Source organism: Scheffersomyces stipitis, chromosome 6, assembly GCF_000209165.1.
Source record: "Scheffersomyces stipitis CBS 6054 chromosome 6, complete sequence".
Classification (NCBI taxonomy): Eukaryota; Fungi; Ascomycota; class Pichiomycetes; order Serinales; family Debaryomycetaceae; genus Scheffersomyces; species Scheffersomyces stipitis.
This window is the reverse complement of record NC_009046.1, coordinates 987,785-1,001,472: the sequence shown is the minus strand read 5'-3', so window position 1 is coordinate 1,001,472 and position 13,688 is coordinate 987,785. Positions and strand designations below refer to the sequence as shown.

Below are 13,688 nucleotides of genomic sequence, written 5' to 3'. Positions count from 1 at the left end.
TTATTGTTCCTAACAAAATTAACAGTTACCGATGAATAACAATGTTCTCCCCCATTTCAGAAGATTACCATGAATCAAGTCAGAAGGGTAAACCCCGACTGCCCAAGTCTCAGGGGGTTACTTTAGACTCTAAGGACAACTTCTCAACTCCGCGAACATCATCTACACCTACTCCTACTTTATCATCCTCATCCTCGTCATCCTTAGGTCTAAAATTTTCCGATAGCTTAGTTATCAGCAATGACAATTTTATTAATAGAATCCCTAACGACTCGAAAGAAACCGCTTTGTCTTGTCAGGCAAATGCGGGTTCTGTGAGTCGTAGTGACTCTACGGATAACGTTGACATTGTCCGTAACCTCCTGAGACTGGAACTTGTTCAATCTTCTTTATCTTCGTCCACTATTAACCAACCAAATAAAATCCACCTCGAGAACAACAGAGCTCACCCTCTGCAATTTCAAAGTAACAACAACGTTTTAGGTACTGCAAACTATAACAACTACACGGCTGAAGCCAGAGTCTCTGGCAAAGTCAGTTCGAGAAGAAACACTGCCCCCAGTGAAACTTCGCTCCTGACTAGCTCTAAGTCTGATGTAACCTCTTTCTCAATTCCAAGCAATTTAGATATCTCTATCGGTATCGCAAGTGTTAAGGACTATCGTCGAGTGGCAAAGACTTTGTTGCTCTCGTTTGAAGACGATCCTTTCATGAACTACATTCTTAACACTTCGCAGATTACCAAGGAGAATACACCAAAGTCGGCCTACAAGAAGAAAAAGTTGGACTTGATGCAAGCATACTTCGAGTATGACGCATACGAGTGCATCTCCTTGGGCGGAACTATCTTCATTGTCAAGGACAATTCGTTTGAGGCTACCTTGGATGACTTAGGCGTCAAGAAGTACAAATTTCCCTATCTTGGTGTTGCTCTCTGGAATCAGATCTACGGTGCTGACTGCAGCTCGTCCGGTTCTGATTCCGATGACGACAGTGGGGAGATCTTTGCTTCGAGCAACTTAAGATTCTTCGATAACATCCACCCTTCTTACTTCAAGTTCAATGTTTATTCTATTCTTGGAAATTGTAGATCAAAAGTCTTGAATGATAAGCTCCCATTCTTGACCAAAGTGAGAAAGGAGGTGTTAGTTAACAAGTTGATTAAGAAGCCAGAATTAAATAGGAATGGGCTGATTGACATTTGGTATTTGAATGATATTGCCACTTTGCCATCAATGAGAGGTAAGGGTTTGGGTAAGATCTTGATCCATCACAGCTTGGAGGAGTTCAAGAAGCAAAACCCTTACACCTACGCCTATTTGGAAAGTTCTAATCCAAACAATCGTAAGTTCTACTTGAAGTTAGGCTACAAGGTGATGACAAGCTTTTCTATCAAGTATAACAAGATTGTTGACAGCGACAAAATTGCGGAGATTGATCCCAAGAATGAAGCTATCAACATGGATTCCATGCTTTTCTTTCCTTAAATTCTAAAAAACCCAAAAAAATAGCAGTACAACCGAACGGTTGTTTTTATACTTTGAAGTTCTCTTGATATTTTATTTCCCCAGTGCTGGTATGGGAATATCAGTACTTTTTTAACAAATTTCCACTCTTTTACGACTGGCAAAACTTGTCATTTCGCGGTATTCAACATTTCTTCCTATTAATCAATACCTTCTTGATTTCTGGAACTTGCATATTTTATAGATTTGGTTTGTATTTATATGTACGTACAGTATTGGTTAAACTTTTCATGTATCTTTAGTTCGCACTAATATTTTGACAACTTCTGAAAAATTTGTTCTGTCTTGCTCTTACTCTAGAGAGAAGAATGTTAACTAATTTCAGGCTATTGGCTTCTAAACCCATTGTTAGAAGTGGCAAAACAGTGCTAAGAGGTTTTGTCTCGAGTTGTAGAAATCTCGAGGGAAAAAAATCGGGACCTCCAATAGACGAAAACAACTTGTACTATGGTCAATTCACAAAGGAAGAATATGAAACTGCTTCCAAGTATGTTAAGGAACAATTAGCTAAAATGGAGGGAGAAATCAAGGGAGATTTCAACATTAGAGAGAATTTGGGCAAGGTTCCTCAATTCCCTTCCAGAGATTCTAAAGGATCCACAAGCGTCAATAACTTGACAGACTTATTTACCCAAACGATCAAAACTACCGGGCCAATATCTTTGTCGGCCTATATGAGGCAATGTTTGACCCACCCAGACTTCGGATACTACACAACCAGAGATCCTCTTGACCATAGGAGTGGAGATTTTATTACTTCTCCGGAGATTTCTTCTGTTTTCGGGGAGATGATTGGCATATGGCTCTACACTGTATGGCAAAATCAGAATTTTCCTGGTAAGATACGAATTATAGAGTTTGGACCCGGAAAAGGAACTTTAATGCATGATGTACTTAACACTTTCAATAAGTTCGTCTTCAAGTCGAGGAAAGCGGTAAAAATAGAAATAAACCTTATTGAAGCCTCTAAAGTTCTCAGACAAGAGCAATGGAAGTTGTTGTGTGGAGAAAAGAATGAATTCCAGACGGATAATGAGGGATTCAACCTATCAAAAACAATTTGGAGCAATGATATCAAGTGGTTGGATACTGAAAAGGATATCATCCAAGATCCGGATGTTGCCAATTACGTGTTGGCCCACGAGTTCTTCGATGCATTGCCAATAAAGGGCTTTGAGAGGACAGAACATGGCTGGAGAGAGCTTCTAGTTGAGCACACAGAAAGTGTAGTGAACACACAGCCAAAATTGCCAGGTACTTCAATCGATGAAGATGATTCTCTATTGAATACCGAGTTCCATTTGACGTTGTCCAAAAAGGAAACTCCGTCGTCGATTATTCCAACGCTTCATAGAAGATTTAAAGATTTGCCGGTTGGTTCAAGAATAGAGATATGTTCAGAAGCTGAATTGTACATAATGAAGATGGCACAGTTGGTGAACAACGAAAAGAAATTGGGGGCAGTCTTGGTTATAGATTACGGATTAGTAAATCAGATACCTGAAAATTCATTGAGAGGTATATACCAACATAAGTTTGTCTCTCCCTTCATTAAGCCTGGAGATGTTGACTTATCAGTTGATGTCGATTTCGATAACCTTGTCAATTTGACATCAACCCATTGCTCAGTCTTTGGACCCATAGATCAAGGTGATTGGTTACACAACATTGGTGTGGGGTACAGAGTAGACCAATTAATAAAGCAGAACGATCACGATCATGAGAAACAGGAGAAGATTTACAATTCATATAGAAGATTGACAGACAAGGACGAGAAGTCAATGGGAAAGATATATAAGTTCTTATGTCTTGGACCTCACGATTCTCCTATTCCTGCTGGATTTGGAGACAACTAATAAATGGCATCTGTAATCCTTGTTGAATTCAGTGTAGATGAAGTTTAGATCAAATTTCAATATATTCAAAAAGAATTATAACAAAAAAACAATTCCGATACCGGGAGTCGAACCCGGGTCTGCTCGGTGAAAGCGAACCGTGCTAGCCGTTACACTATATCGGAGTATTCTTGTGTGTGATGTTCTCATCCTTGAATTTGAATTGTTTAAAACTTTGTATATGCAGTCTCGCAAAAATCCGTACCGCAATATTAAATGTTATTGTGCAGTCAGACGTTTTATCAATTATTCTTCAACAAACTGTCATAAATCTAAACTGTTGATAAGTCCCTTTACAATCTAAGGATATAACAAATTCATTGGGGGTAGTATCAGTTGGAGAATTTACCTTTGGTTTCCCCAACCATTGACTATGGATTAGAGGAAAATTTATTCACTCGGTTAATAAAGTTAGACTTTAGTTGCAATACTTGCCATTTTGTAAAAGCAGGACGTGGTCTAACTTACAGTAATATCAAGTGCCTTTGCAAAATACTTGGCGAAATTCAACTTATTAATTGTACTGATTGTTTATAATTGGTGTACTTTATTCGGTACTCGCTTAGTTAATTATTGAAAATATTTAGGAATTTTTTTATGAAAAAGTAATACTTTTAAGACAATTCTTCATGGTTCTATATACGAAAATTTAAGAGTCTTCTAGAAAGGCAATATCCATTTCGATGAAGCTTTAGAGTAGAGTAAACCAGAATGAAAGGACTGTGAAGCTACAATTATATTTATAGTCATAGATTTGTTTTTGGTCCACATTCAGCTGTTTGAGGTTGCCATGCTCTGTTTAATCACCATTAAATGTGCGCTTCGTAGTTCATGCGACAATTTATATTATTAATGCCCCAAAAATTTTACTAAAATCGTCTTCAAAATTTGTGGGTCTTCTAGCATTTTCCGAAATACGAAACGAATTGAAATTCGGTAACAACTCAGCTTGTTGTTGAATGAGCATGTCTCTTGGGGTGTGTTTCACAATCGCATAAGTATGTGTGGAAACAGGGGTACCCAGCAGTTAGGTTCGGTCTTGATTAACAATGAAATAATTCATGTGCACTGTCAATTTAGCTTTTCAGTATAGTGATTACAACTAAAGATCCACTAACAAACAAAGCCTAGCCTCTATGAAGGAACCGTTGTTGTAGAGATCAATGATAGCTTGCATTGAAATTGCTTCTACATGTGTTTCATCATTACGGTTCCATTTACAGAAGAAAACCTCCGCATATGGGTATGAATAACAGCGTGAAAGCCTAGTACGCAAAAAGGCGGCTAATCAACGGCCGCAATAATTGATACATGACTGCCCTACCACGCAATTTTGCAAGGCATGGTGATGTAATTGGGCGACCCACATAGTGGGTGTTCATGTGCTGGTTGCAAAGGTTCAGTCGTCTGCGGTGAGAGTGCCTCGACCTTTGCACCTTGAAATTTTCGCATTTATTTTTCCCTGCATTTTTAGGTATTCTAACTAAAGGTAGTTTTAACTAATTTCATAATTTATACATGTTTCAGAGGTGTTCGAATTTGGCGAAACCCTGTGCTCTTTTGGACAACAGCCTGCAATTATTATAGGGGTTCGAGCGACCAAGAAAAACCAAGTATCATCGCTGCCATCGGAATAAGGACCGGGGAGGAAAACCAGGAACGCGGAAGAATGCCAAGAAGACATTTACTGAGGGTAATTGTAAACGTTATATTTCAAAAGGACATCTTGGAATCACACGAAGATCACGAGTCAACGAAAGAAGAGTACTGTTCTTGCTGATCTGGTCCTTTGCAAATCAGCTTCGATTTAAGAGGCCATGGCGGCAGAGGTAGTGGTAGCAGGCGCTGAACAAACCGAGACGTAAATACAAATTCAAGGGTCCTCGCTAACGGCGCAGGCGTGCAGGAAGCCATTGTTTTCGTATAGCCCTTCACAGTGATTCTATAAACTGAAACCCTTGCTGTCCGTTCTCTACACTGCCCAAATCGTAGGACGACGATGCTGGTACGAAGGCAATACAGAATGCAAGTGTTGGACTTTGTTCATGTGGATGGACAATTCCATTACCGTGGAAGACTTGACCAGCAGATTGCGTCAACTTCCTTACATATGCTATTGGCGTGGCGCCGTTTGACATTTTTCCACAGTAGCAAATGGGCACATCAATGAAATTTCTTGGTAAATAGAATTACAAAGGATTTCCCTGCAGCTTTCATGCTTGAACTACCCTTAGATCTTGAAATTAGAGTTTACAAACGAGTCCTAAGCCAGATAAACTTGATTCTGTCACCACCCGGATCACAATGAGATTCCAGGCATCCCCATTAACAAAGCGTCAGAACCATCTGCATTTGTTTGGCTACATGTATTGTTTCTGGCTTGAATCTGGCGCACATACATGGAGCGACTCTTCCATTTTCTCTTTCTGTATTTTCGCATATATTTATCAATCATGGCTTACCTAAGAGCCCAGATCTCAAGCATTACCATTTTTGTAGGCAGGGAATATTGCATGAGCGATGCTTCGATAGCACCACCTAGAAGCAGAGTTTTCAAAGATTTACCCATACACAAACGCACGTGAACTGGCTTCGGTACCTACCTCGCCCAACTTTAGGTTGGTTGGTTTAGCCGAGCAAATAATGAGGCCCGAAGGCTTAACCTTAGTTGGCACAAAACTAATTCTCGCCTCATTCTAGCGACGTCCGTCATTAGCTGAGGGCAACATTTTTTTCATAGAAAACAATTCAAACCAAACAATGTTCAGAAGAAGTGAAGCGTCTTGGGATTGACCAGCCTGGTTGGTGATACAACTGTTTCCCATTATTGAAAAGAGTTCCGAACAGTTCTGGAGCGCGAGAGGGCAATAGGCTCAAGACCGACTGCTACCATTTTTTTTCAACAAATATACAACAAACATTTTAGTTCTGGGGCGCTAAACATAACAATTAGCTAAATTGTTAGGCGGGCACTGTAGGGTCACACCTAGGTTATGCGAGTAATGGGTTTCAATCGCAGTTCGCCAAAGAACGGTAATTGAACGAGGCAGGCCGTTCGCGTCTACGCTGTAGGTTTTAAAGGGTTCAGTGTGCACACAGTACACACGTCAAATTATCACAGTAGCTTGAAATGAAAATCAATTGCTCTGCATTTTCTTTAAGCTTCTCTGTAGGGTCCTTACAATTAGATAAGGGGTAGCATGGGATTAGTTAGTCTAGCCTGTTCCACAATTATGCATGGATCGGATACACTAGGCAGCAGATATCAGCCGCAGTTGCCGTATCATCCTTGAGATCAACCAGGGACTTGTAATGAATGCATAGTCTCTTCTACTACTGGGAGCCACTGATCAAGTGGTTTTGATATCTAATAGCAACACACACCTATGCTATTACCGGAATCAGAGTTCTAATAAGCCACCACTAATCGCTTTACATCAATGCCTTCTTTTGTCTATTTTGTCGGTATCATTAGTGGCTCTGGGCTGATAGGTGGTGTGCCCATTGCAATCCGTTAGACTCAAACAGGGCGACCAATGGTACGAGTATAATCGTCTTAATCCTGTGTCAATTCACTCTCTCTTCTTGAAAAATTAAAATAGAGTCGATCTTCAACAAAACTCGCCGGAGTGGGTGTTCTTGTGCATGTTGCTGTTGCTTCCACAAAAATATTTTTGTGAATATTATTTCGGTTTGGTCCAAAAATCTTTTGCATCTATCCTATGTCTGCCAAACTTTGGATGGGGGTAGACGGTGGGTAGAGAATTTCACGGCAATTTAGCCCAAAGTGATTCGTAGTCCTCTTGCAATCCAAGTTCGACATGTAATTATATATAGCTTCTGCCATTTGCTTACTTTGAACAAACATTTTGGAAGAAATCATATAGCTCGATTATACCTTTTGCGGCCGGGTAATAATGTTATTTCGAAATTATTTCGCAGCTGCATTCTGCTTGATCTCAGGAGTGGTGGCTAGGACCATCACTCAAGATACTGTCAGTCGTGGTACCATATCTCTTGGATTGGGTGACACTATCATTAATGATGGTGTTTATTGGTCCATCATTGATAACGTAGTAACAGCCTTTGCAGGTAATGTCGACGTGGGCACAGGCTCTGGTTTATACATCACAGGTCTCAATCCTTTACTTTCCTTACAAGTAACCCTTTTGCTGGGTTCTCTTACAAATGATGGTGTTATCGCCTTTAATGCCATTCAATCTTTACTCGCTCCAACATACAATCTTGTCGGTATCTCGTTTACAAATAATGGTGAAATGTACTTAGGTGCCGATGGATCAGTTGGTATTCCCAGCATCCTGATTACCACTCCAGTCTGGAACAATAATGGTTTATTGGTCTTCTACCAAAATACCAGAACGACTGGTCCTGTTAATTTGGGTACCATTGGTAGTACGATTAACAACAATGGCCAAATTTGTTTTTACAATGAACTATATACCCAGACGACAAATATCGCAGGTACTGGTTGTATTACTTTAGTCGAAGACTCTAGTATCTTCTTCTCTAATACTCTATTGAACATCGATACAAATCAAGTCTTCTATTTGGAAGACTCTGCCTCCTCAATCAGAGCCACCGCCATTAGTGCCCCTAAAACTTATACTGTGGCTGGGTTCGGTAACGGAAACAAGATTGGTTTAGATATTCCACTTGTCAATATTCCTCCATTGCTCACAGGTTACACATATAGTACTACCACAGGTATTTTGACTCTTAAAGGTGCAGGTGTGTTGGCCATGAACTTCAACATTGGTAAAGGCTACAATCCATCTCTTTTCTCCATTGTCACTGACGACGATGTTGGATTAGCTTCGGTTCTCTTCGGTGCAGTTTCCTACTCAGGACCTCCTCCAAACCCAGTTCCTTCGATTTGTAAGCAATGTAAAACGCTTCCCCCTGCACCAGGAACCAGTCCGACCGTAACTACGACCACAGTAGCAACTACGAATACTGCTGGATTCACTTGTTCAGAAGTCGATCAAATCCTTGTTTCCACAGATACCAATTATTCTTGGTTCACATCTACTTCAACTATTACTGTACTGTGTCCTTCAAACCCAACAACTACAGTAACTTCTACTTGGACAGGTTCTCAAACTACCACCGTCACTGTTACTGACACAGTTGGAGGCACTGACACCGTGATTGTTGAAGTTCCATCTAACGAACAGACTACTCTCACTTCGACCTGGACTGGTACCGAAACTACCACTGTCACGTTAACCGATACACAAGGAGGCACTGACACAGTTGTAGTTGAAGTCCCTTCCAATGAACAAACCACTCTCACTTCGACCTGGACTGGTACCGAAACTACCACTGTCACGTTAACCGATACACAAGGAGGCACTGACACAGTTGTAGTTGAAGTCCCTTCCAATGAACAAACCACTCTCACCTCGACCTGGACCGGAACTGAAACCACCACAGTTACTATTTCCGACACAGTCGGCGGTACTGACACTGTCATTGTTGAAGTTCCATCTAACGAGGAGACTACTGTTATTTCTACATGGACAGGTACTGTCACCAGCACAGTTACTATTTCGGACACAGTCGGCGGAACGGACACAGTAATTGTTGTTGTTCCTTCTACTCCAAACAGTCAGACCACTCTTACTTCGACCTGGACTGGTACTGAAACTACCACAGTTACTATTTCCGACACAGTTGGGGGTACTGATACTGTCATTGTTGAAGTTCCATCTAACGAACAGACTACTCTTACTTCGACCTGGACTGGTACTGAAACTACCACAGTTACTATTTCCGACACAGTCGGCGGTACTGACACTGTCATTGTTGAAGTTCCATCTAACGAGGAGACTACTGTTATTTCTACCTGGACTGGTACTGTCACCAGCACAGTTACTATTTCAGACACAGTCGGCGGAACGGACACAGTAATTGTTGTTGTTCCTTCTACTCCAAACAGTCAGACCACTCTTACTTCGACCTGGACTGGTACTGAAACTACCACAGTTACTATTTCCGACACAGTCGGCGGTACTGACACAGTTGTAGTTGAAGTCCCTTCCAATGAACAAACCACTCTCACTTCGACCTGGACTGGTACCGAAACTACCACTGTCACGTTAACCGATACACAAGGAGGCACTGACACAGTTGTAGTTGAAGTCCCTTCCAATGAACAAACCACTCTCACCTCGACCTGGACCGGAACTGAAACCACCACAGTTACTATTTCCGACACAGTCGGCGGTACTGACACTGTCATTGTTGAAGTTCCATCTAACGAGGAGACTACTGTTATTTCTACATGGACAGGTACTGTCACCAGCACAGTTACTATTTCGGACACAGTCGGCGGAACGGACACAGTAATTGTTGTTGTTCCTTCTACTCCAAACAGTCAGACCACTCTTACTTCGACCTGGACTGGTACTGAAACTACCACAGTTACTATTTCCGACACAGTTGGGGGTACTGACACTGTCATTGTTGAAGTTCCATCTAACGAACAGACTACTCTCACTTCGACCTGGACTGGTACTGAAACTACCACTGTTACGTTAACCGACACACAAGGAGGCACTGACACTGTCATTGTTGAAGTTCCTTCTACTCCAAACAGTCAGACCACTCTTACTTCGACCTGGACAGGAACCGAGACAACTACAGTTACTATTTCCGACACAGTTGGAGGTACTGACACTGTCATTGTTGAAGTTCCATCTAACGAACAGACTACTCTCACTTCGACCTGGACTGGTACTGAAACTACCACTGTTACGTTGACCGACACACAAGGAGGCACTGACACTGTCATTGTTGAAGTTCCTTCTACTCCAAACAGTCAGACCACTCTTACTTCGACCTGGACAGGAACCGAGACAACTACAGTTACTATTTCCGACACAGTTGGAGGTACTGACACTGTCATTGTTGAAGTTCCTTCCAACCCTCAGACAACTGTTGTGTCAACTTGGATTGGCACTGAAACTACTACTGTAACTGTTACGGATACCGTAGGAGGTACTGATACAGTTGTCATCGTTGTTCCACCAAATCCAACCACTACAGTTACTTCTACCTGGACCGGAGTAGATACTACAACCTTAACATTGACAGACACCCAAGGTGGTACTGATACTGTTGTTGTTGAAGTTCCGTCTAATGCCCAGACTACTGTTACTTCGACTTGGACTGGTACTGAAATTACTACTGTTACTATTTCGGACACAGTTGGTGGTACCGACACTGTAATAGTCGAAGTTCCATCCACTGCAAACATTCAAACAACTCTTACTAGTACGTGGACTGGTTCTGATATCACTACTACAACAGTGACCGACACGCCAGGAGGAACCGATACCGTTATTATTGAAGTTCCAACCACTGCAAACAGTCAAACAACTCTCACATCCACCTGGACCGGAACAGAAACTACTACTGTTACATTAACGGATACCTTAGGTGGCACTGACACTGTCATTGTTGAAGTTCCTTCTACTCCAAACAGTCAGACAACTCTTACTTCGACCTGGACTGGTACTGAAACTACCACAGTTACTATTTCCGACACAGTTGGAGGTACTGACACTGTCATTGTTGAAGTCCCTTCAAACGTAGAGACAACTGTTATTTCTACATGGATCGGAACTGTAACTACTACTGTTACTGTAACTGATACCGTAGGTGGAACTGATACAGTTATCGTCGTTGTCCCACCAAATCCAACCACTACAGTTACTTCTACCTGGACCGGAGTAGATACTACAACCTTAACATTGACAGACACCCAAGGTGGTACTGACACTGTTGTTGTTGAAGTTCCATCTAACGAACAGACTACTCTCACTTCGACCTGGACTGGTACCGAAACAACCACTGTTACGTTAACCGACACACAAGGAGGCACTGACACCGTAATTGTTGAAGTTCCATCTAACGAACAGACTACTCTCACTTCGACCTGGACTGGTACTGAAACTACCACTGTTACGTTGACCGACACACAAGGAGGCACTGACACTGTCATTGTTGAAGTTCCTTCTACTCCAAACAGTCAGACCACTCTTACTTCGACCTGGACAGGAACCGAGACGACTACAGTTACTATTTCCGACACAGTTGGCGGTACTGACACTGTCATTGTTGAAGTTCCATCTAACGAACAGACTACTCTCAGTTCGACCTGGACTGGTACTGAAACTACCACTGTTACGTTAACCGACACACAAGGAGGCACTGACACTGTCATTGTTGAAGTTCCTTCTACTCCAAACAGTCAGACCACTCTTACTTCGACCTGGACAGGAACCGAGACAACTACAGTTACTATTTCCGACACAGTTGGAGGTACTGACACTGTCATTGTTGAAGTTCCATCTAACGAACAGACTACTCTCACTTCGACCTGGACTGGTACTGAAACTACCACTGTTACGTTAACCGACACGCAAGGAGGCACTGACACTGTCATTGTTGAAGTTCCTTCTACTCCAAACAGTCAGACCACTCTTACTTCGACCTGGACAGGAACCGAGACGACTACAGTTACTATTTCCGACACAGTTGGAGGTACTGACACTGTCATTGTTGAAGTTCCATCTAACGAACAGACTACTCTCACTTCGACCTGGACTGGTACTGAAACTACCACTGTTACGTTAACCGACACACAAGGAGGCACTGACACTGTCATTGTTGAAGTTCCTTCTACTCCAAACAGTCAGACCACTCTTACTTCGACCTGGACAGGAACCGAGACGACTACAGTTACTATTTCCGACACAGTTGGCGGTACTGACACTGTCATTGTTGAAGTTCCATCTAACGAACAGACTACTCTCACTTCGACCTGGACTGGTACTGAAACTACCACTGTTACGTTGACCGACACGCAAGGAGGCACTGACACTGTCATTGTTGAAGTTCCTTCTACTCCAAACAGTCAGACCACTCTTACTTCGACCTGGACAGGAACCGAGACGACTACAGTTACTATTACAGACACCCGAGGCGGCACTGACACTGTCATTGTTGAAGTTCCATCTAACGAGGAAACCACTGTTGTTTCTACATGGATTGGTACAATAACTACTACTGTTACTGTTACGGATACCGTGGGTGGTACAGACACTGTTATTATTGTTGTTCCACCAAACCCAACGACTACAGTTACTTCTACCTGGACCGGAATAGATACTACCACACTTACTTTGACCGATACACAGGGAGGCACTGACACTGTCATTGTTGAAGTTCCTTCTACTCCAAATAGTCAGACCACTCTTACTTCGACCTGGACTGGTACCGAGACGACTACTGTCACTATTACAGACACCCAAGGCGGCACTGACACCGTGATTGTTGAAGTTCCATCTAACGAACAGACTACTCTCACTTCGACCTGGACTGGAACAGATACTACCACTATAACATTGACAGACACACAAGGAGGCACTGACACCGTCATTGTTGAAGTTCCTTCTAACTCTGATACTACCCTTACTTCTACTTGGACTGGTACAGTTACAACGACAGTTACTATTACTGACACTGTTGGCGGAACAGACACTGTTATCGTTGTTGTTCCATCCAGTGATTCTACAACTGCTAAGGTAACTACAAACGAGGAGACAACAATCACTACCACATGGACTGGTACTGAGACGTCATCTTTCACTATTACTGACACCGAGGGAGGTACGGATACAGTGATTATCGAAGTTCCTTCCAACGCACAAACCACTGTTACCTCTACTTGGACTGGAGCCGAGACGACTACTGTCACAATTACAGACACCCAGGGAGGCACTGACACTGTCATTGTTGAAGTTCCATCTAATGAACAGACTACTCTTACCTCGACCTGGACTGGTACTGAAACTACCACTGTTACGTTGACCGACACACAAGGAGGCACTGACACTGTCATCGTTGAAGTTCCTACCAATTCACAAACCACTCTTACTTCTACTTGGACTGGAACTGAAACTACCACAGTTACTATTACAGACACCCAAGGCGGCACTGACACAGTCATTGTTGAAGTTCCATCTAACGAGGAAACCACTGTTGTTTCTACATGGATTGGTACAATAACTACTACTGTTACTGTTACGGATACCGTGGGTGGTACAGACACTGTTATTATTGTTGTTCCACCAAACCCAACGACTACAGTTACTTCTACCTGGACCGGAATAGATACTACCACACTTACTTTGACCGATACACAGGGAGGCACTGACACTGTCATTGTTGAAGTTCCTTC

At 42.3% G+C, this 13,688-nt stretch overlaps 3 protein-coding genes across 3 annotated transcripts; all 3 read left to right on the top strand. All coding sequences in view use genetic code 12, as the record gives it.

The window, feature by feature from the left end:
* Positions 1 to 575: 575 nt before the first annotated feature.
* Positions 576 to 1,487, top strand: PICST_48184 (predicted protein; the record flags this gene model as incomplete). Its single annotated transcript, XM_001385847.1, has 1 exon — positions 576 to 1,487. A coding segment is annotated over one exon (912 nt), but the record flags the coding sequence as incomplete, so codon positions are not given.
* Positions 1,488 to 1,834: 347 nt separating this feature from the next.
* PICST_68115 (predicted protein) lies at positions 1,835 to 3,399 on the top strand (the record flags this gene model as incomplete). Its single annotated transcript, XM_001385846.1, has 1 exon — positions 1,835 to 3,399. One exon carries the CDS (start codon positions 1,835 to 1,837, stop codon positions 3,380 to 3,382), a length of 1,548 nt encoding a protein of 515 aa, XP_001385883.1.
* A 3,939-nt stretch (positions 3,400 to 7,338) lies between these two features.
* On the top strand, positions 7,339 to 11,385 carry HYR5.1 (hyphally regulated cell wall protein; the record flags this gene model as incomplete). Its single annotated transcript, XM_001385845.1, has 4 exons — positions 7,339 to 8,491; positions 10,547 to 10,992; positions 11,204 to 11,215; positions 11,257 to 11,385. Coding segments are annotated over 4 exons (1,740 nt in total), but the record flags the coding sequence as incomplete, so codon positions are not given.
* Positions 11,386 to 13,688: the final 2,303 nt, after the last annotated feature.